Source organism: Eumetopias jubatus, unplaced genomic scaffold (assembly GCF_037043125.1).
Source record: "Eumetopias jubatus isolate StellerSeaLion01/CBP00866 unplaced genomic scaffold, mEumJub1_p1.0 scaffold_11, whole genome shotgun sequence".
Taxonomy (NCBI): domain Eukaryota; kingdom Metazoa; phylum Chordata; class Mammalia; order Carnivora; family Otariidae; genus Eumetopias; species Eumetopias jubatus.
This window is the reverse complement of record NW_028274817.1, coordinates 83,303,260-83,326,168: the sequence shown is the minus strand read 5'-3', so window position 1 is coordinate 83,326,168 and position 22,909 is coordinate 83,303,260. Positions and strand designations below refer to the sequence as shown.

Genomic DNA, 22,909 nt, shown 5'->3' with positions numbered 1-22,909 from the left:
CATCCATGTCGTTGCAAATGGCAAGATTTCATTTTTTTGATGGCTGAGTAATATTCTATTGTATATATGTACTACATCTTCTTTATCCATTCATCAGCTGATGGACATTTGGGCTCTCTCCATAGTTTGGCTATTGTTCATAATGCTACTATAAATATTGGGGTGCATGTATCCCCATGTTTTCACTTTGTAAAATGTCATCAAGTTGTTGCCTCTTATAATTTATACACTCTTCTTTTTATATGTTCTACTTCAATGACAAATAAAAGCTAACATAAAAGAAAAAACCTTATAAAAGGCAAGAAGAACTGACATGTACTTCAGACTCAAAATCCCTTATAGGCAATTTTAAAATTCAAAATGCTTGGAAAACTGAACTTAATTTTCCTGATTCATTGCCCATAAAATTTGACCTGAACTGAAACGAGGCTATTTGCAATCTATATATATCTCGGAGGGATTATACTTTTCACTGCAGAAATATTGTTGTATTCGATTTAGTAGTATTGCTCCAGACCCTGCTATGGATCTTATGTAATGTAGGAATTCTGAAATATTTAGTCCCAAGACTTTTAGATAAGGAATTATACATGTGTAGTAGTGGAGAATTTTTACATAATTCTGTCAGCTGATGACAGATCAAAACTAAACAAGAACTAGGGAGCACCTGGGTGGCTCAAATGGTTGAGCGTCTGCCTTCTGCTCAGGTCATGGTCCCGGGGTCCTGGGATCGAGTCCCACATCAGGCTCCTGATTCAGCGGGAAGCCTGCTTCTCCCTCTCCCTCTGCCTCTCCCCCTGCTCATGTACTCTCTCTGTCTCAAACGAATAAATAAAATCTTAAAAAAAAACTAAGCAAGAACTAAGAAAAACTGCAGTTTGAATTTATTGAATTCTTTGTTCAGCACTTAAGATGATATGATTTTTCTCCTTTGACTAATTGATATAATGGATTATTAAAATATTCCTAATATTACACCATGCTCTCATGACTAGGAAAATACCAGGGCATGGTAGATTTTTATATACTGTTGAATTTTATTCAAACTTTATTGATAAAAAATTTAATCCATGTTAATAAGTAAAAGAGATCCATATTTCTCTATGTGTGTAGAATACTATCTCTTCCAGGTTTTGGAATCAGGGGATAAACTCCATTAAATAAATCTGCAAGATTTCTCTTTTCTTCTAGCTTCTAAATAACATTTTTATTGTTTTAGGAATTTGTGATCCCTTAAAAGAATGGGATGATTTTATTCAACTTTCCTTGTGCATTCAACAGTAATTTTGGTTCCCAAACCCAGTAAAAGAATAACACCATTTTCTGATAAAGGGGTGGGTATTAAAAGATGTGCATTCTAGGAAAGGGAGAGAGAGAGATACTATAGATAACATAGATGCTGACCTCAGATGGACTTGGGCAACTGTCCCAGTTCCCCCACTTACTTAGTGTATGACTTTCAACAAGTTACTTAATCTTTTGAGCCTGATTTTCTCCATTTGGGAAATAGGAATATAATCTCCCCCTTCCATTGCTTATCCCAAATTTAACTAAATGTAATTTTCTCATTATTACTGAAGTTAAAGAATTTGCAAACCGGCTGGGATCAAGAGTAAAACGTGGTAATTTACAAATAGTTACAATTAACATCAACAAGGGGGAGGCAAACACACCTGTCAGAATGGCTAAAATCAACAAAAAAACAGCCAGTGTTGTCAAGGATGTGGAGAAGAAGTAACATTCTTGCACTGTTGATGGGAATATAAAGTGGTGCAGCCACTGTGGAAAACAGTATGGAGGTTCCTCAAAAAGTTAAAAATAGAACTACCTTATGATCCAGCAATTGCACTATTGGTATTTACCCAAAGAATAAAAAAAACACTAATTCAAAGGGACACATGCACCCCTATGTTTATAGAAGCGTTACTTTACAATAGCTAAGATATGGAAGCAGCCCATGTGTCCATGGATAAAGGAGATGCAGTATATATTTACAATGGAATATTTTTCAGCTATAAAAAGAATGAAATCTTGCCATTTGCAATGCTATGGATGGAGCTAGAGAGTATAATGCTTAGTGAAATAAGTCAGAGAAGGAGAAATACTGTATGATTTCATTCATATGTAGAACGTAAGAAATAAAACATATAAGCAAAGGGAATAAATAAGAGAGAGAGAGAGAGAGAGAAATCAAGAAACGTACTCTTAATTATACAGAACTGATGGTTACCAGAGAGGAGAAGGGTGGGGGGATGAGTTAAATAGATGCAGATTAAGGAATACACTTGTGATGAGCACACAGTGATATATGGAATTGTTGAATCACTGTAATGTACACCTGAAACTAATATAACACTGAATGTTAGCTAACTGGAATTAAAACAAAAATTTTTTTAAAAAGGGAGGCAATAACTTTTAGGAATCGTATATATAAGCATTTATTTAATCTTCTTGAAATTAAGCTTATTATTTCTATGTATTTTTCTACATAGAATTTCTACAGACTATTTTTATATAAAATGCATCACCTGGTCTTTAGTTTTCTGAAAATAACATACATACAAGATCTTTAAAGTTAAGTAGTAACACTAGTCTTTCATGAAATCACCCCTACCCTGCCCCGTCCCCTTACTCCTGCTCTGGCTCTGAGACTTTCATCTTTTCTGTTTCTCTGAAATTTACCATAATATTTTTTTCTTAAGATTTTATTCATGTATTTGAGAGGGCACACGCCCCCGCGCTCAAGAGCAGAGGGTGGGTGAGGGGCAGAAGCAGACTCCCCGCTCAGCGGGGTACCTGACTCAGGGCTCTATCACAGGACCCTGGGATCACGACTTGAGCCAAAGGCAGAGGCTTAACCACTGAACCACCCAAGCGCCCCTACCATGGTATTTCTAAATCATAGCCTTATACTCATTTTAGCATACAGCAAAAATGGCCACAAATGAGGACTTCTGGTTCCAGCGCCCTTGTGTGAAGAGGTTGGAAATCATCACCCCCTTTTTTATAACAAGAAGACCCTGTACAAACTGAATTAACTTTTTTTTTTTTTTTTTTTAACCCATTGGATAACTGAGGTTGCAGGGCAAGCCACCACCCTGAAAAACAGATTCGACAACCACGATTTGCTTACTTGGAGCACATGCCTCTAGAACCATAAACATAGAACACTTAAATGGTAAACTTGCTTAATTGCTTAAAGCTGAGCGTGTACTGCTAGGACAGTAAGGGGGCCTTCACGTGTTTGTGGGCTTTACCTCTAGGGAAATGTTCCCTTGTCCAGCCAGTGCGGGGCGACGCCATACACGCCGGGGTCAGAGACAGAGGCGTGGAAACTCTGCACCCCGCACCTGCTGCAGAAGCTGTGCAGCGCCGGGTGCGCGTGGGATCGATAGGTGACGATGCTCTCGGCGCCCAGCAGGAGAGTGAAGCGCGAGGCCGGCACCAGGAAGTGTCGGTGCTGCTTCTTCCTGCACAGCCTGCAGCTGCAATCCACCACGCGCAGGTCTGCGGGGGCCCAGACGGCAAAGCGGACCGCGCCGCAGTGGCAGCCTCCCGTGTGATACACCAGGCCTGGGTACTCGAAGGTGTCCAGCAGGAACTTGGCGGCGCCCTCGCAGCTGAGGCCCCGCCGCTTCCTGAACGTCTCCCAGCGCTCCCGCTGCGCGCCCAGGTCCATCTCATTGAGGGACTTGGGAGGGCGCTAGGGCCGTGTATATGGCAGTGTTCTTTGCAGCGCTTCCCTGGACTGCCGGCTTTCTTTCAGCAGTGTTGTTTGCCGCAGCAGGCTCCTGACCCTGGCTTGGACTAACACGCAGCCGTGCGTGCCTGGCGCCAGGACCCGTGGCTGAGCTGGTGAGGGGTAGTAAGGGTGAGGGTGGAGGTGGATGGCGGGGAGAACGGGGAGCAGGGGTCCCTGGGCCACTCTGTTTTGCGGTTGGGCGGCAGTCCTTTTCCTTATCCTGACTGCGGCATCCTCAGCCATTAGTGTAAATCTGGCTAAGTTGTCACCCTGCAGTGCTGGGTGGAGAGTGGGACTGTGATCCAGGGGAATGCTCGGTTCTAAGAACTTTTGGGGTTGCGCCTTTGTCTGCACTACCGTGGTTGGCCACTTGTTGAAAACGAGGCCAAAAGACCCTTCCCCTGATAGGAAAATAACTTTACTGGTGTAATGTGTTGGCAAGCTGTATCTGTAGCCCCTTTTCCTAAGAGATGTTTTTTTGTTTTGTTTTGTTTTTTGTTTTGTTTTGTTTTACATCGTCCACAGACACTTGGAGATTGCCTATATCCTTGCTCATTTTGTTACACATACCTGCCCTGGGACCATGGACATGATCCTGCAGTTCCCTGGGTCCCAGTAATCTTGTCTGAGAAAAAGGTAATAATACACTCTATTTCGAGTGTAGGGGGGAGTGAATTCAAGAACATATTTGAAGTATTTAATATAGCAGAAAAGAATTGGATTTATTAATTATTTCTAAATTCATCTTACAGTAATTACCTAAGTTTTTTTTTTTGATGTAGTGATCCACGATTCATTGTTTTCCTATAACACCTAGTGCTCCATGCAGTACGTGCCCCCCTTAATACCCATCACAGGGTTAACCCATCCCCCCACCCCCTCCCCTCTAAAACCCTCAGTTTGTTTCTTAGAGTCCATAGTCTCTCATGGTTCGTCTCTCCTTCCAATTTCCCCTCCTTCATTTTTCCCTTCCTTCTCCTAATGTCCTCCATGCTATTTCCTGTTTTAAAAAATTTCATTAGATTTATTTTTAGTTTTCTTCTGTGTCAAGATTCAGGAAGTATTCTGAATGCTGGATGGGTAAAAGCCAGCATAACTTGATCCTTCTCCTTAAGCATCTCATGTTCTTGTGTGGTAGGCAAACAGACAAATTACATGAAAGGGTTTACCATGAAGAATTAGCAGTCTTTTAGGGGTATCATGAGAATTTAAAGGAGAGACACAAAGGGAGAGGCTGCATACTTGGATGGGCTGGGGGATGAGTGGCCAAAGAAGAAACAGGATACCCAAGAAAGCCATCTCCTTGTATGTGTGAAGGAGCTCATCTGTATTTGACAATTCCACTTATCTTTGGGTTCACATTCTTGATTCTGTCAGTGTAATCTTGAACAACATTTATGTCTTTCACCTGGAAAATAAATAGCAAGAGCAGGGGGCTCTAGGAACACAGATGAGGACCATTTGGAAGTATTACTAAGTTTATTTTTCAAATGAGGGAACTGAGACACAAAATGGTCAGAATTTCCCATGGTCCCACCAGAAGTTAATAATAAAGGTGATATGAACTAGATAGCCTGATCCCCGTATGGAGGTTCCTTGAAAAATTAAAAATAGAACTACTACTCGATCCAGCAATCCCCCTTCTAGATTTCTCATATAAGTGAGATGTGGAATATTTTTCTGTGTCCGACCAATTTCACTTAGCATAATGTCTTCCAGGTTCATCTATGTTGCCCCAAGTGCAGGATTTCCTTCTTTTTTTTTTTTTTAAAGATTTATTTTTTTGAGAGAGTGAGAATGAGAGAGAGAGAGTACATGAGAGCGGGGAGGGTTAGAGGGAGAAGCAGGCCCCTCGCCGAGCAGGGAGCCCGATGCGGGACTGGATCCTGGGACTCCAGGATCATGACCTGAGCCGAAGGCAGCTGCTTAACCAACTGAGCCACTCAGGCGCCCAAGATTTCCTTCTTTTTAAAGACTGAATAATATTCTATTTTATGTGTGTATCCACATTTTTTTGTCCATTTATCTCTTGATGGACACTTAGGTTGTTTCCATACTTGGGCTACTGTGAATAATGCTACAATAAAGATGGGAGTGCAGTTATCTCTTCGAGATAGTGATTTTATTTTTTTCGGATATATACCCAGAAGGGGGATTGCTGAATTGTATAGTAGTCCTATTTTTAATTTTTCAAGGAACCTCCATACTGTGTTCCATAATGGCTGAACCAATTTACATTTCCACCAACCATGCACAAGGTTTTCTCCACCTCCTCACCAATACTTACCTTTTGAGTTTTTGATAATAGCCATTCTAAAAGGTGTGAGGTGGTATCTCATTGTGGCTTTCATCAGCATTTCCCTGAAGATTAGTGATGTTGTGTACCTTTTCATTTACCTATGCCTATTTGTATGTCTTCTTTGTAAAAATGTATATTCAGGTCCTTTGCTCATTTTTAAATGGTTGAGTTATATGAATTCATTATATATTTTGGATACTAAGCTCTTATCAGATATGGTTAGCAAATATTTTCTCCCATTCCATAATTTGCCTTTTCATTTTTTAATTTTTTCCTTTGCTATTCAGAAACATTTTAGTTTGATGCAGTCCAAACCTGTTTATTTTTGCCTTTGTTGCCTGTGCTTTTGTCGTCAAATAAAAAAAAAAAAGTCATTGTCAAGACCAATGTCAAGGAGCTTACCCCTATGTTTTCTTCTAGAAGTTTTATGATTTCAGGTTTTATATTTAAATTCTGAAAACATTTTGAGTTTATTTTTGTGTATGATTAAGATAAGGGTCTAACTTCATTCTTTTGTATGTGGATATCAAGTTTTTTCAGCAGGGTTTATTGAAGAGACTATCTTTTCCCCATTGAGTATTCTTGGCTCTCTTGTCAAATATTAGTTGACCATATATGTGTGTGTTTACTTTTGGGCTCTTTATTCTGTTTCAATGGTCTATGTATCCGTTTTTATGCCAGTACCATATGGTTTTGATAACTATAGCTTTGTAATAAGTTTTAAGTCAGTAAGTATGAGGCCTTCAGCTTTGTTATTCCTGCTCAAGATTGCTTTACTACTTGGGAGCTTTTGTGGTTCTATAAAATTTGGGGGATTATTTTTTTCTATTTCTGTGAAATGTGCCATTAAAATTTTAAAAGGAATTGCACTAAATCTGTGGATTGCTTTGGGTAAAATGGACATTATAGCAACATTAATTCCTCTAATCCATGAACACCAAATATATTTCCATTTATTTGTGTCTTCTTCAATTTGTTTCATCAATGTTTTATAGTTTTCAGTGTACAGATCTTTAACTTCCTGGTTAAATTTACTCTAAGTATTTTATTCTTTTTGATGCTATTGTAGATGGGGTTGTTTTCTTAAGGTATTTTTGGGTAGTTCATTGTTAGTATATTGAAACACAGGTGAATTTTATATGTTGATTTTGTACCCTGCAACATTTTTGAGTTCATTTATTAGTTTTGACAGTTTTTTGTAGACTCTTTAGAAATTTCTTTCCATAAGATAATGTCATCTGCAAATATGGACAATTTTACTTCTTCTTTCAGGATTTGGTTGGCTTTTTTCCCCTTTATCTTGCCTAACTGCTCCAGCTAGAATTTCTAGCACTATATTGAATAGAAGTGGTGAAAGTGGGCCCCCTTGTCTTATTCCTGATGTTAGAGGAAAAGATTTCAGCTTTTCCCTGTGTATGATGTCATATATGCTTTTATTTTGTTGAGGTACATTCCTTCTATACCTAATTTGCTGAGAGCTTTTATCATGAAAGGATGTTGAATTTTGTCAAATGCTTTTTCTGCATCTATTGAGAAGATTATATGATTTTTATCTTTCATCTTGGTAATGTGGCATATCACATTTATTGATTTACATAGGTAGAAGCATCCTTGTATCCCAGGAATATGGCTGACTTAATCATGTTGTGTAATCCTTTTAATGTGCTGTCGAATTTCGTTTTCTAGTATTTTATTGAAGAGTTTTGCATCTATACTCTTCAGCGATATTGTCCTTTAATTTTCTTTTCTTGTAGTGCCCTTGTCTTGCTTTGTCATAAGGATAACAGACCCTTTACAAATGAGTTTGGGAATCTTCTCTCCTCTTCAATTTTTTGGAAGAGTTTTAGAAGGATTTGTATTAATTCTTTCTTAAATGTTTGGTAGAATTTACCAGTGAAGCCAAAATTGTAAATTAAAACCACAGTGAGATACTGCTGCACACCTATTAGAATGGCTAAAATCCCAAACATTGACAATACCAAATGCAGAAGAGGATATGGAGAACCAGGAATTGTCATTCCTTGCTGTTGAGTGTGAGAAATTATATGACCACTTTGGAAAACAGTCTGGCAGTTCTTTCAAACCTATTGATTTTGTATCCACATCCTTGTTTCTGTTGACATTAAACTAAAACTTACTTGAGGTATCACATGGAGATTAAAAGAGATATGGTATATAGAATGCCTAGTAGACATTTAGAATATCCATCAATGGGACATATAATTATTTACTGGATACTATTAAAAAAGAGTAGGGGCACCTGGGTGGCTCAGTCGGTTAAGCATCCAACTCTTGATCTCAGCTCAAGTCTTGGTCTTGGGGTTGTGAGTTCGGGCCCTGCACTGGGTTCCACGCTAGGTGCAGAGCCTACTTAAAAAAAGCAGACTAATACATCTTCAACTATAGTCTATAACATTGTTCAGATAGGTTTGTTATAACATTCAATTTCACAAAACCCTAAATATGCTATTGTACTAGGAATAATTATTTTTTTTCTGCCTAGATTTTAGCTCAGAGATCACGGAATCCCTGATTTCAGGAGTGGCTGTGATCATCTGCAATTAATTATTAAATAACTTTCTTTGAGATGATTAAGTTCTCTGGGCCTCAGTTATAACCAATGTAAACCAGTTAAGAATAATGTCTACTTTGTAGAATTGTTGTCATAATTAAAAAATATAATGCATTTAAAGTGTTCAGCCAAAAAAAATAAAGTGTTCAGCCAGTGTGTGGCATATGATGAGTTCCCAGTAGTGGACACACTCATTATTAAATGTTATTAGTAACATGAAGCAGGATCATAGTTTCTCTGGTTTGTACCTTTCAATCTAGTTAATATTTTTTAGTGCATCTAGGACATATAGTAAGACACAAGATACTCTAACAAAGGAATATGGAAGAATAGAAGGAGCCTCTGCTTTTAAAAATTTATAATCTACTTAGTGCAAAAGATTTATTTTAAACTATTTTTTAAAGATTTTATTTATTTATTTGTCAGAGAGAGAGAGCACACACAGCAGGTGGAACAGCAGGCAGAGGGAGAAGAAGGCTCCCCCCGCTGAGCAGGGAGCCCAATGTGGGACTCGATCCCAGGACCCTGGGATCATGACATGAGCCAAAGGCAGATGCTTAACAGACTGAGCCAACTAGGTGTCCCTAGTGCAAAAGATTTGTAGAAAGAGTGAAGAATGAAAGGTAAAATTGGGGGAAATAATTCTTTTTTTAAAAAAAAGATTTTATTTAAGAGAGAGAGAGAGCATGAGCAGGGGAGGGGCAGAAGGAGAGGGAGAAGCAGGCTCCCCGCTGAACAGGGAGACCCATATGGGACTTGATCCCAGGGTGCTGGGATCATGAGCTGAGCTGAAAGCAGACGTGTAACCGACTGAGCCACCCAGGTGCCCTGGGGAAATAATTCTTAATATAAGAATACTAATTAGTAAATGTACACAATGCACAATTGATTTAGGCCAGGATAATCAATGAATGATAAAATCATCAAGTTAAATATTATTAGAGAATAAGGTATTGAAGTTAACCCACAGATGACTTAATAATTACTAAGGGAAAATATTCATTTAACTGGAGAGGTAGTTGGTCACCAGTTTAACCAAGATTGAGGTAAACTGACATTATATGTCTTTTGATGTACAGTATTAAATATATAATTCCACTTTTGTAGTATTTTTGCCAAAAATGTTTAACTAGAATCTAATCATGAGGAAACTGAAAAATATAGATTGTGGGACATTCTAAAGGAAAACTGGCTGGAGTGTTCAAAAGTCCAATGTCATGAAAAACAAAAAAAAAAAAAGGTTGAGGGATTTGTTCTAGATCTTTAAAAAAAAGAAAAAAGAGAGGCATACATCCAATAGATCAAATGATTGAATCTTGTATTAGGGAAAAACCTGTCTATGAAAGACATTTGAGGAACATTTGAGAAAATTAAAAATATATTTATATAATATCATTGAATTAATGTTTAATTTCTTAAGTTTGCTAACAGTCATGTAGGAAATGTCCTTATTTTTATGACATGAATACTGAAATATTTAGAAGTGTCATAATATCTGATTATTTCTTCCAAATGGTACAGCATAAAGTTTAGATAGATATTTTATAGATAGATGATTGATATAAAAAAGAATGTGTGCTTGCAAACATGGAAGGTTATTAACACTCATCTTCAGGTAATCATTTTATGTTTTTATTTTTAAAGATTTTATTTTTAAATAATTTCTACACCCAACATGGGGCTCGAACTCACAATCCCAAGAGTTGCATGCTCCACAGACTGAGTCAGCCAGGTGCCCCTTTGGGTACTCATTTTAGTCTTCTTTTAGTCCTTTCAAATTTTCTGTAAGTTTGAAATTTTTCAAACTTCAGAGTAGGAGGTAGATATTTAGTTCAGTTGCCTAGCATCAGCTATAATCCAACAACATAGAAACCAATTATCTACTAATTTTCTAAATATTATATTGAAACTTGTAAATTGTTATTAACAACCTCAAAGATGCAACACATGCCAAGGCAGAAAACAAAGAACACATAAAAAAAAAAAACACCTCATGTATGCAACTTGGACAGATGCAGGTATTAATGCTCACTCTAGAAGAAGAATCATTTATAATTTAATAGTGGAAATAAATGTCTCTAAATAAATAAGTACATCATTTTCCCTTGGGAGGAGACATCATCTCAAGAAAACAATTAAATATACTTCAGAATATAGTTTTTACACAGTTATCCCCTAACTGACTTACATATGTCTCTTGAAATCTCAGAATCATAACTAGAGTATTTTTGTACATTCATTGTCCATCTAGTGTTTGGTCAACCCATGCATTAGAAAATTATTCACTTCTTAATCTGTGTACAATGATATACTCAGAACACACATATGACTTATAGCCATGTTGTGGAGGTAAACAAGACTACCGGTCTTCCACTAGTTGGGTGAAGGCCAGATCAAAAATGTTACTCCTTTTCCCACATTCCCTCACCCTCACTTTATTTCTTTTCTTGAGTTATACTAGTTTGATAAATATTTATGATTCCTTGGACCAAATACCTCAATTACCACAACATAAGTTTTCTTCATCAATTCATGCAGCTTCTGAAGACAGGGTAAAGCTTTAGTGGAGATCAATGAAACCAAAAGGCAGGTTATAAGTCAGAGCTTTAGTCTGCCGATAGATTGCCCTGAATTTATAGTTCCTCACAGTTTGCAATATTTCCCTCTAGGTCAGGGGTTTATAAGGCCATTTCATGGGGTTAGAAAAGTCAAAATTACTTTTGTAATAATATTAAAAGTTAGTTGCCTTTTTCACTCTTGTTCACTCTCTAATAAATAGCAGATTTTTTCCAGAGATGACAGGAACTGTGACGACATCCTCACTCTGACATTTAATGGAATGTGTGTTTGTATATTCTTATATTTGAAAATTTTCTCATTTTTAATTTCTAATACAGTAAACATCAACTGACATGACTCACATAAGCTAAAGCATTTCAACATCCTCAAACATTTTTAAGAGTGTAAAGGGTTTCTGAGACCAAAATATTTGAGATTCATTGCTCTATTTCATTCATTAAAAAAAAAAGTATTGAACGCACATCATTGACCATGTAACAGGTTCTGTAACATATGAGGGGAATACAAAGATACCTCTAACCATTTATAAAAACCTACTATGTAGTACATACTGTAAGTTAGGTTTATGTACCTTATTCAATTTAAACCTCCCAACATACCTTCAAAATAGGTATGGTCACCTTCATTTTACAAATGAGGAAAGTGAGTCCTTAAGACCAAGACTAAAACCCAGTAGTGTCCTATCAGATGATAAGACCACTATAAATTCCACTTTATACATATATGATGCAGGATAGTCATTCCTCCTTCACATTTGTTTCTTTTCAGTGAAGCTGAAAAGTCAGCAAAACTGGAGTCAGTCTACCTGAGATAAAATTTTAGAATGAAAGACAAAATTTGGATGAAAACTGTATTAATGTTTTAGTAACACTATCTGTAAACACATGTAACTTTTTTCTGTTTGATCAATACTTTCTCTCAGGGGGCATTTGGTTAGGATTACTAGCCACTGAAACTCAATTTCTTTTTTTATTTTATTTTATTTATTTATTTGACAGAGAGAGACACAGCGAGAGAGGGAGCACAAGCAGGGGGAGTGGGAGAGGGAGAAGCAGGCTCTCCGCTGAGCAGGGAGCCCGATTCAGGACTCGATCCCAGGACCCTGAGATCATGACCCGAGCTGAAGGCAGCTGCTTAATGACTGAGACACCCAGGCGCCCCTGCAACTCAATTTCTATAGGAGGCAGATATTATTACCTACACTGCATAACTGTTAGAAGAACTAAATGAAATAATGTTAGTATCAATTGCCATAAATTAATATTAAGTACCAACACTCACTGAGTTTATATAATTGCTTGTTCTAAGGTATATACATTTTCAGGGCTAAACTTTATTGACTGCTTATACTGAGTCAGGCATAGTTCTAAACACTTCATCATATATCATCATTTCATTTAATCCTCAAGGCAGCTCCAAGATATGGCAACCATTATTATCTAACTTATGGATGAAGAGAATGAGTTACAGAAATGTTCAAAGAATATCCCACGGTCACACTGAAATTTAGCAACGAAGCTGATATGAACCCGGCTGCCTGACCCAAGAGCATGCTCTGAGTCAGTTCACTACATGGAGGAGGACAGAGAACTTGGCCAGGCTCCTCAGTTATAAAGTTGGGGGTGGAGATCCAAGTCCATGTCTGTAGGACCTCAAATCTCTCCACTCTTAACCTATCCCTACCCTATTATTCTTGCCACATTAGATGCTCAGTAAACAGTAACCTAGTCTACTCTATTGGCACTGTCCAGTGAGCAGTTCTTTATTTTGCACCTACTGTATGTCAGTCTGTGTGCACTGGGGTGAGAGAGAAGAATCAGGCATACTTCTTGACTTTAGTCTAGAAAAAGAGACAGAAACACATTGTATTATATTTGTCTGCTTGGGTTGCCATAACAAAATACCACAGCCTGGGGGGCTTAGACAACAGAAGATTTTTTTTCCCCCACAGTTCTGGAGGCTAGAAGTCCAAGATCAATGTGTTGGCAAGTTTTTTTTCTGAGGCCTCTCTTCTTGGATTGCACCTGGGTGTCTTTTCACTGTTCTCACACATCTTTCCTGTGTGTGTGTGTGTGTGTGTGTGTGTGTGTGTGTGTGTGTGTGTGTGTGTGTGTGTACATTCCTGGTGTCTCCCTGTGTGTCCAAATTCTCTTATATGGACACTAATCAAATTGGATTAGGGCCCACCTTGAGGGCCTTATTTTAACTTAGTCACTTCTTTAAAGGCTCTTACTTGAATACAGTTGCATTCTGAGGTACCAAGGCTTCAACATATGAATTTGGGGGTGACAAGATTCAGCCCATAGAAAATGTAACATAGAGTTTTTTAAAATAACCTCTTTCCCTTAAGGTCAGGTTGACTTCAGGCCTTCAAATAGGATGAAATAAGGAACAGAAATTTGGAAAACACATCTCAGGAATTCTGAAGAGGCTGTTACAATTTTGGGTGATTTCAAAACAGTTTTGTGACACAATAACCTGTGGCCCAGGAATACAAGGTTTTTTATTGTCAGAGACAAAGCATACAAAATCAGGGGGAGAGGCAGGCAGAGGGAGAAGCAGGTTCCCCGCTGAGCAGGGAGCCCGATGTGGGACTTGATCCCAGGACACTGGGATCATGACCTGAGCCAAAGGCAGAAGTTTAACCGACTGAGCCACCCAGGCGTCCCTACATGTATGTATAATTTAATACTCAAAACAGTACATCCAAGACCATTAAGTACTGGTCTTATTCACATTTTAGAGATGAAGAATCATAGCTATAGGGAAGTTTAGTCAAATTACCTGAGGTTATTTAGCAAAAAATAACAGAACCTAGAATCGAACCTATATGATATTCTGAATCCACAGTCAAATATTTCACTAGGTTACTTTCCTTATGATGGAAAAAATAAATCTCTTTTTCTGTCCCTGTCTGTCTCTGTCTCTGTCTCTCTCTTAGGAACAAGGAATGCCATTATTATTATCAAGTCACACAGTTATTCTCCTATTGCTTCATTTAAGTAAAAAAACCCATGTGTTACAGAGATTGTGTAACAAATTGTCATTATAAGCAATTCAACTCTATCAAGTAGGCCACATAAGTACAAAATGAATTCCTTTGAATAAGTCAACAATTATTCTATGAGTGTTTGTTTGCACTGAGTTAGGTATTAGCAGTGTAAGAGTATGTTTTTTTTTTTTTATTGTTATGTTAATCACCATATATTACATCATTAGTTTTTGGTGCAGTGTTCCATGATTCATTGTTTGTTCATAACACCCAGTGCTCCATGCAGAACGTGCCCTCCTCAATACCCATCACCAGGCTAACCCATCCCCCTACCCCCCTCCCCTCTAGAACCCTCAGTTTGTTTTTCAGAGTCCATCATCTCTCATGGTTCGTCTCCCCCTCTGACATACTCCCCTTTTCTTCCTCTCCTGTTACCTTCTTCTTTTTCTTTTTTCTTAAAATATGTTGCATTATTTGTTTCAGAAGTACAGATCTGTGATTCAACAGTCTTGCACAATTCACAGCGCTCACCGTAGCACATACCCTCCCCAATATCTATCACCCAGCCACCCCATCCCTCCCACCCCCAACCACTCCAGTAACACTCAGTTTCTTTCCTGAGATTAAGAATTCCTCATATCAGTGAGGTCATGTGATACATGTCTTTCTCTGATTGACTTATTTCACTCAGCATAACACCCTCCAGTTCCATCCACGTCGTTGCAAATGGCAAGATCTCATTCCTTTTGATGGCTGCATAATATTCCATTGTGTATATATACCACATCTTCTTTATCCATTCATCTGTCGATGGGCATCTTGGCTCTTTCCACAGTTTGGCTATGGTGGACATTGCTGCTATAAACATTGGGGTACACGTACCCCTTCAGGTCCCTACGTTTGTATCCTTGTGGTAAATACCCAGTAGTGCAATTGCTGGATCGAACGGTAGCTCTAATTTCAACTGTTTGAGGAACCTCCATACTGTTTTCCAGAGGGGTTGCACCAGCTTGCATTCCCACCAACAGTGTAGGAGGGTTCCCCTTTCTCCACATCCCCGCCAACATCTGTTGTTCCCTGACTTGTTAATTTTAGCCATTCTGACGGGTGTGAGGTGGTATCTCACTGAGGTTTTGATTTGGATTTCCCTGATGCCAAGCGATGTTGAGCACTTTTTCATGTGCCTGTTGGCCATTTGGATGTCTTCTTTGGAGAAATGTCTGTTCATGTCTTCTGCCCATTTCTTGATTGGATTATTTGTTCTTTGGGTGTTGAGTTTGATAAGTTCTTTATAGATTTTGGATACTAGCCCTTTATCTGATATGTCATTTGCAAATATTTTCTCCCATTCTGTCGGTTGTCTTTTGGTTTTGTGGACTGTTTCTTTTGCTGTGCAGAAGCTTTTTATCTTGATGAAATCCCAATAGTTCATTTTTGCCCTGGCTTCCCGTGCCTTTGGCGATGTTTCTAGGAAGAAGTTGCTGCGGCTAAGGTCGAAAAGGTTGCTACCTGTGTTCTCCTTTAGGATTTGGATGGACTCCTGTCTCACGTTTAGGTCTTTCAACCATTTGGAGTCTATTTTTGTGTGTGGTGTAAGGAAATGGTCCAGTTTCATTCCTCTGCATGTGGCTGTCCAATTTTCCCAACACCATTTGTTGAAGAGACTGTCTTTTTGCCATTGGACATTCTTTCCTGCTTTGTCAAAAATAAGTTGACCATAGAGTTGAGGGTCCATTTCTGGGCTCTCAATTCTGTTCCATTGATCTATGTGTCTGTTTTTGTGCCAGTACCATACTGTCTTGATGATGACAGCTTTGTAATAGAGCTGGAAGTCCGGAATTGTGATGCCGCCAGCTTTGCTTTTCTTTTTCAGTATTCCTCTGGCTATTCTGGGTCTCTTCTGGTTCCATACAAATTTTAGGATTATTTGTTCCATTTCTTTGAAAAAAGTGGATGGTATTTTGATGGGGATTGCATTGAATGTGTAGATTGCTCTAGGTAGCATTGACATCTTCACAATGTTGATTCTCCCAATCCATGAGCATGGAACGTTTTTCCATATCTTTGTGTCTTCTTCAATTTCTTTCCTGAGTATTTTATAGTTTTCTGAGTACAGATCCTTTGCCTCTTTGGTTAGATTTATTCCTAGGTATCTAATGGTTTTGGGTGCAATTGTAAATGGGATCGACTCCTTGATTTGTCTCTCTTCTGTCTTGTTGTTGGTGTATAGGAATGCCACTGATTTCTGTGCATTGATTTTATATCCTGCTACTTTACTGAATTCCTGTATGATTTCTAGCAGTTTTGGGGTGGAGTCTTTTGGGTTTTCCACATACAGTATCATATCATCTGCAAAGAGTGAGAGTTTGACTTCCTCTTTGCCGATTTGGATGCCTTTGATTTCTTTTTGTTGTCTGATTGCTGTGGCTAGGACTTCTAATACTATGTTGAATAGCAGTGGTGAGAGTGGACATCCCTGCCGCGTTCCTGACCTTAGGGGAAAAGCTCTCAGCCTTTCCCCATTGAGAATGATATTCGCTGTAGGTTTTTCATAGATGGCTTTTATGATATTGAGGTATGTACCCTCTATCCCTATACTCTGAAGAGTTTTGATCAAGAAAGGATGTTGTACTTTGTCAAATGCTTTTTCTGCATCTATTGAGAGGATCATATGATTCTTGTTCTTTCTTTTGTTAATGTATTGTATCACGTTGATTGATTTGTGGATGTTGAACCAGCCTTGCAGCCCAGGAATAAATCCCACTTGGTCGTGGTGAATAATCCTTTTAATGTACTGTTGGATCCTATTGGCTAGTATTTTGGTGAGAATTTTTGCATCCATGTTCATCAAGGATATTGGTCTGTAATTCTCTTTTTTGATGGGGTCTTTGTCTGGTTTTGGGATCAAGGTAATGCTGGCCTCATAAAATGAGTTTGGAAGTTTCCCTTCCATTTCTATTTTTTGGAACAGTTTCAGGAGAATAGGTATTAATTCTTCTTGAAATGTCTGATAGAATTCCCCTGGGAAGCCATCTGGCCCTGGGCTTTTGTTTCTTGGGAGATTTTTGATGACTGTTTCAATTTCCTTAGTGGTTATAGGTCTGTTCAGGTTTTCTATTTCTTCCTGGTTCAATTTTGGTAGTTGATACATCTCTAGGAATGCACCCATTTCTTCCAGGTTATCTAATTTGCTGGCATAGAGTTGCTCATAATATGTTCTTATAATTGTTTGTATTTCTTTGGTGTTGCTTGTGATCTCTCCTCTTTCATTCATGATTTTGTTGATTTGGGTCATTTCTCTTTTCTTTTTGATCAGTCTGGCCAGGGGTTTATCAATCTTGTTAATTCTTTCAAAGAACCAGCTCCTAGTTTCGTTGATCTGTTCTACTGTTCTTTTGGTTTCTAGTTCATTGATTTCTGCTCTGATCTTTATGATTTCTCTTCTCCTGCTAGGTTTAGGCTTTCTTTGCTGTTCTTTCTCCAGCTCCTTTAGGTGTAGGGTTAGGTTGTGTATTTGAGACCTTTCTTGTTTCTTGAGAAAGGCTTGTATTGCTATATACTTTCCTCTCATGACTGCCTTTGCTGTATCCCAAAGATTTTGAACAGTTGTGTTTTCATTTTCATTGGTTTCCATGAATTTTTTTAATTCTTCTTTAATTTCTTGGTTGACCCATTCATTCTTTAGTAGGATGCTCTTTAGCCTCCATGTATTTGAGTTCTTTCCGACTTTCCTCTTGTGGTTGAGTTCTAGTTTCAAAGCATTGTGGTCTGAAAATATGCAGGGAATGATCCCAATCTTTTGGTACCGATTGAGACCTGATTTGTGACCTAGGATGTGATCAATTCTGGAGAATGTTCCATGGGCACTAGAGAAGAATGTGTATTCCGTTGCTTTGGGATGGAATGTTCTGAATATGTCTGTGAAGTCCATTTGGTCCAGTGTGTCATTTAAAGTCTTTATTTCCTTGTTGATCTTTTGCTTAGATGATCTGTCCATTTCAGTCAGGGGGGTGTTAAAGTCCCCCACTATTATTGTATTGTTGTCAATGTGTTTCTTTGCTTTTGTTATTAATTGCCTTATATAATTGGCTGCTCCCATGTTCGGGGCATAGATATTTACAATTGTTAGATCTTCCTGTTGGATAGACCCTTTAAGTAGGATATAGTGTCCTTCCTCATCTCTTATTACAGTCTTTGTTTTAAAATCTAGTTTGTCTGATATAAGGATTGCCACCCCAGCTTTCTTTAGTGTAAGAGTATGTTAAATCTTGCTCTCTATATTCAAAGATCCTACAGTCCGGTTGGAATGGCGGTGCATATCTATCTTGTACTCTGGTAAAACTGGAAGGCAGTTTGGTGTAGGATGTCACGAGCATCAGATTATTTCTGGCACATAGAGTATAGGTAAGGAAACTGTTCTGTGTCAGCACACTGACAGACTTGTATATGGGCCATGTAAACTTTGAAAAGTTTGACCTGGAGCTGGGTAGAATGCCCTCTTGTCCTCCAGGAACATGGAAAGATGGGCTGGTGTCTGAGATGCTGCTACACAATCATTTCTCACCATCCCCCTTATCACCTCTCTGGTTCCAATACTTTTCATCTTGATTCCTCCCTTCCCCCTGACCTCAGGGTACAGGTGAAAGCTATAGAATAGCCCAATGCCTGTCTATAATATGGAAATGACTCTTAAGCAACAGAGTTCCACACCACTGATGATGCCTTTCGTCTGGCTAATTTTGCTTTGATGTCATCCTGTGGAACAGGGGAAGTGGGAGGTGACACCATGTGTATGTTTCTTTTTCTGTCTATGTAAGAAATAAACTGACTTTATCTGGGCTTGTTGTTACTTACGAAAACTGTCAGCTTGTTTGACAGGAAGCTTTCAGTAAATGTTAGCTACCACTTCTATCATACATCATTTGAGCATTAGGGATTAGAATGGTCCAGGTATACAGCATCCGTCAATAAATGGAAAGAATTATCATTTATGCACATTTTGCTATTCATAAGGAAAATGTGGAATAATAAATGCTATAATTGCAGACAATATACAGAATTCCGGTGTTCTTGATACGGATTTGATCTTTATCTGAGGATATGATGATCTAGCCCTAAGGAATACACAGAATCTGGCATCATGTGGGATGTTGAGTCTAGCTATTAGGGTCAGAAATATCTGGGCACATGATAATAATACTAAAATCCCTCTTTACTGTGCCAGATACTGTTTTGAGCTCTTAACATGTATCATCTATTTTGATCCTTACAAAAATCTAGAAGGCATGTGCTATTACTGTGCCCAACTGACAGATGTGAAAACAGGATCCCCCGTTCACTAATTTGTCTGGAACCACACAGCAAGTCAATGGTAAAACTGGAATTGAAACCCAGGATGTCTGACTCTGAAGCTAAGCTCAACATGTTAGGAGATCATGAAAATCACAAAGTTGCTTAGAGCCTCAATTTCAACGTCCATAAAATGGGAAGAAACATAGGAGTTTCCACATAGGAAAGCTGTTTTTATTATGTATTTTTTTAAAAGATTATATTTATTTATTTGTCAGAGAGAAAGCACAAGCAGGGGGAGTGGCAAGCAGAGGGAGAAGCAGGCTCCCCACTGAGCAAGGAGCCTGACGTGGGACTCAGTCCCAGGACCCTGGGATCCTAACCTGAGCCTAAGGCAGGAGCTTAACTGACTGAGCCACTCACTTGTCCCAGAAAGCTGTTTTTAAAATATGTTATTAAAGGACAGAGCTTAATGGCTGACATACAACAGGCACTCAATAGTTGCTTAAAATTTTTTTAACTGTGATAAAATACATATAAAATTTATTATGTAAAAAAATTTAAATCTAAACAATTTTAATTTTATCATCTTAAAAAATTTAAAATTTAAAAAATTTTTAATTTTATTATCTCAAAATTTTAAATCAGTAGTATTAAATATACTCATACTGTTGTACAACAAAGCCATAAAACTTTTTTGTCTTGCAAAATGGAATCTCTATAACCATAAAATAACAACATCCCATTTCCCCCCACTCCAGCACTTGACAAATGTTTTATACTTTCTGCTTATGAGTTTGACTGCCTTAGACATATAAGTGGAATCATAAAGTATTTGTCTTTTTGTGACTGGCTCATGTCACTTAGGATAATGTCTTCAGGGTTCATCCATGTTGTACCATAAGTCAAGATTTCTGTCCTTTTTAAGGCTGAATAATATTCCACTGTATGTGCATACTACATTATCTTTACACACTTATCCACTGATGGACACTTGGATTGCTTCCACCTGTTAGCTATTGTGAATAGTGCTGCTATGACCATAGGTGTGCAAATATCTCTTCAAGACCTTTCTTTTAACATTTTTGGATATACACCCAGAAATGGAATTGCAAGATCATACAGTAACTCTAATTTTAAATTTTTTAATGAACGAACTTACTGTTTTCCACAGTGACTGCACCGTTTTACATTCCCACCAACAGTGCACAGAATTTACAATTTCTTCACATCCTTGACAACACTTGTTGTTTTCCATTCATTTTTTTAAAGAGCAGCCATCCTATGGGTGAGTGGTGATATTACAATTTTGATTTGCATTTCTCTAATGATTAGCAATTTTAAGCATCTTTTCATATGCTTGTTGCCAATATGTATATAATTTTTGTAGAAATGTCTATTTAAGTCCTTTGCCCATTTTTAAAGTAAGATTAATATTGTTGTTACTGAATTGTAGCGGTTCTTTATATATTCAGGATATTAACCTCTTATCAGATATAGGATTTGCAAATGTTTTCTCCCATTCCATAGGATGCTTTTTTCACTCTGTGCATTGTGTCCTCTGATACACAGTTTTTAATTTTAATGTTCAATTTATCTATTTTTCTTTTGCCTATGCTTTAGGTGTCATATCCAAGAAATGATTACGAATTTAATGTTATGAAGGTTTCCCCCTGTTTTCTTCTAAGAGTTTTATAAGTTTTGCTCTTATGTTTAGGTCTTTGATTCATTTTGACTTAATTTTTTATATGGTATAAGTTAAGAGTCCACCTTCATTCTTTTGCATGTGGATTTCCAGTTATCTCAACACCATTTGTTGAGAAGACTCTCCTTCTTCATTGATAGTTATTAGCACCCTTGGTCTATATGTTTGTCTTCATGCCAGTACCACACTCTTATTTTTTCCATACTCTTGATTAATGTAGCTTTGTAATATGTTTTGAAATCAGGATGTGTGAATTCTCCAGTTTTGTTCTTTTTCAAGATTTTTGGGGGCTATTTGGAGTCTCTTGATTTGCATTTCCCTGATGATTATTGATGTTGAGCATCTTTTCATGTACCTGTTGGCCATTTGGATGTCTTTTTCAGAATAATATCTATTTGATTCCTCTGCCCATTTGTGAATTAGATTTTTGTTTTCATTGTTATTGAGTTGTGTGAGTTCTTTATATTTTGGATATTAACCTCTCATCCAATATATGATTTGCAAAAATTTTCTCCCATTCTTTAGGTTGCCTTTTCATTTTGTTGGGATTGTTTTTTTGTTGTTGTTATTTACAGAATCTTTTTAGTTTGATATAGTCCCATTTGTTGATCTTTGCTTTTGCTGTTTGTGCTTTTGGTGCTATATCCAAGAAATCATTACCAAGACCAATGTCGAGAAGCTTCTTCCCTACATTTTCTTCTAGGAGTTTTATATCATAAGGTCTTATGTTTAAGTTTTTGATCCATTTCAAATTAATTTTTGTGAATGGTGTAAGATAGAGGTCCAGTTTCATTTTTCTGCATGTGTTTATTCAGTTTTCCCAATACCATTTTTTTAAATTTCCTTTTTTTGGTTTTTGTTTTTAGATTTTATTTATTTATTTGTCAGAGAGAGAGGGAGACAGAGAGCGCGTGTAAGCACAAGCAGGGGAAGCAGCAGGCAGAGGGAGAATCAGGCTCCCCGCTGAGCAAGGAGCCCAATATGGGACTCCATCCCAGGACTCTGGGATCATGACCTGAGCCAAAGGCAGACGCTTAACTGACTGAGCCACCCATGCATCCCTCCCAACACCATTTGTTGAAGGGGTTACCCTTTCTTCATTAGGTGTTCTGGGCTCCCTTGTTGAATATTAGTTGACATAATATCTGAGGGTTTAATTCTGGGCTCTCTATTGTGTTCCATTGGTCTGTGTGTTTATTTTTATGCCAGTACCTTACTGTTTTCATTACTGTAGCTTTGGAGTATAGTATGAAATCAGAAGTCTGATGCCTCCAGCTTTGTTCTTCTTTCTCAGGGTTGCTTTAACTATTTGGGGCCTTTTGCGGTTGCATACACATTTTAGAATTGTTTTATTTTTATTTCTGTGAAGAATGCCATTGGAATTTTAATAGGAATTGCATTGAGTCTATAAATGGCTTTGGGTGGTATGGACATTGTATTTCTGACTCATGAACATGGGATGTCTTTCCATTTGTTTGTGTCTTCTTTGATTTCTCTCAACAAAGTCTAGTAGTTTTCATTATACAGATCTTACACTTCCTTGGTTAAATTTATTCCTAAATATTTTATTGTCTTTGATGCTCTTGTGAATGGGATAGTTTTCTTTACTTCTTTTTCAGATGTTTCATTTTTAGTGTATAGAAATGCAACTGATTTATGTGTGTTGATTTTACATCCTGTAACTTACTGAATTTATTGATTAATTCCAGCAGTTTTTGATTGTGTCTTTG

The 22,909-nt window shown here is 37.8% G+C and overlaps 1 protein-coding gene across 1 annotated transcript; it reads right to left on the bottom strand.

Moving 5' to 3' along the window:
• Positions 1–3,259: 3,259 nt before the first annotated feature.
• Positions 3,260–3,679, bottom strand: LOC114200691 (centromere protein V-like protein 3). Its single transcript, XM_028092960.2, has one exon. The coding sequence runs from the start codon at positions 3,677–3,679 to the stop codon at positions 3,260–3,262; it is 420 nt and encodes a 139-aa protein (XP_027948761.1).
• Between the last annotated feature and the right edge of the window lie 19,230 nt (positions 3,680–22,909).

Bases quoted from the DNA above. Each gene is read 5' to 3' on its own strand.
- LOC114200691 (XM_028092960.2), bottom strand. From the start codon at position 3,679: ATGGACCTGGGCGCGCAGCGGGAGCGCTGGGAGACGTTCAGGAAGCGG.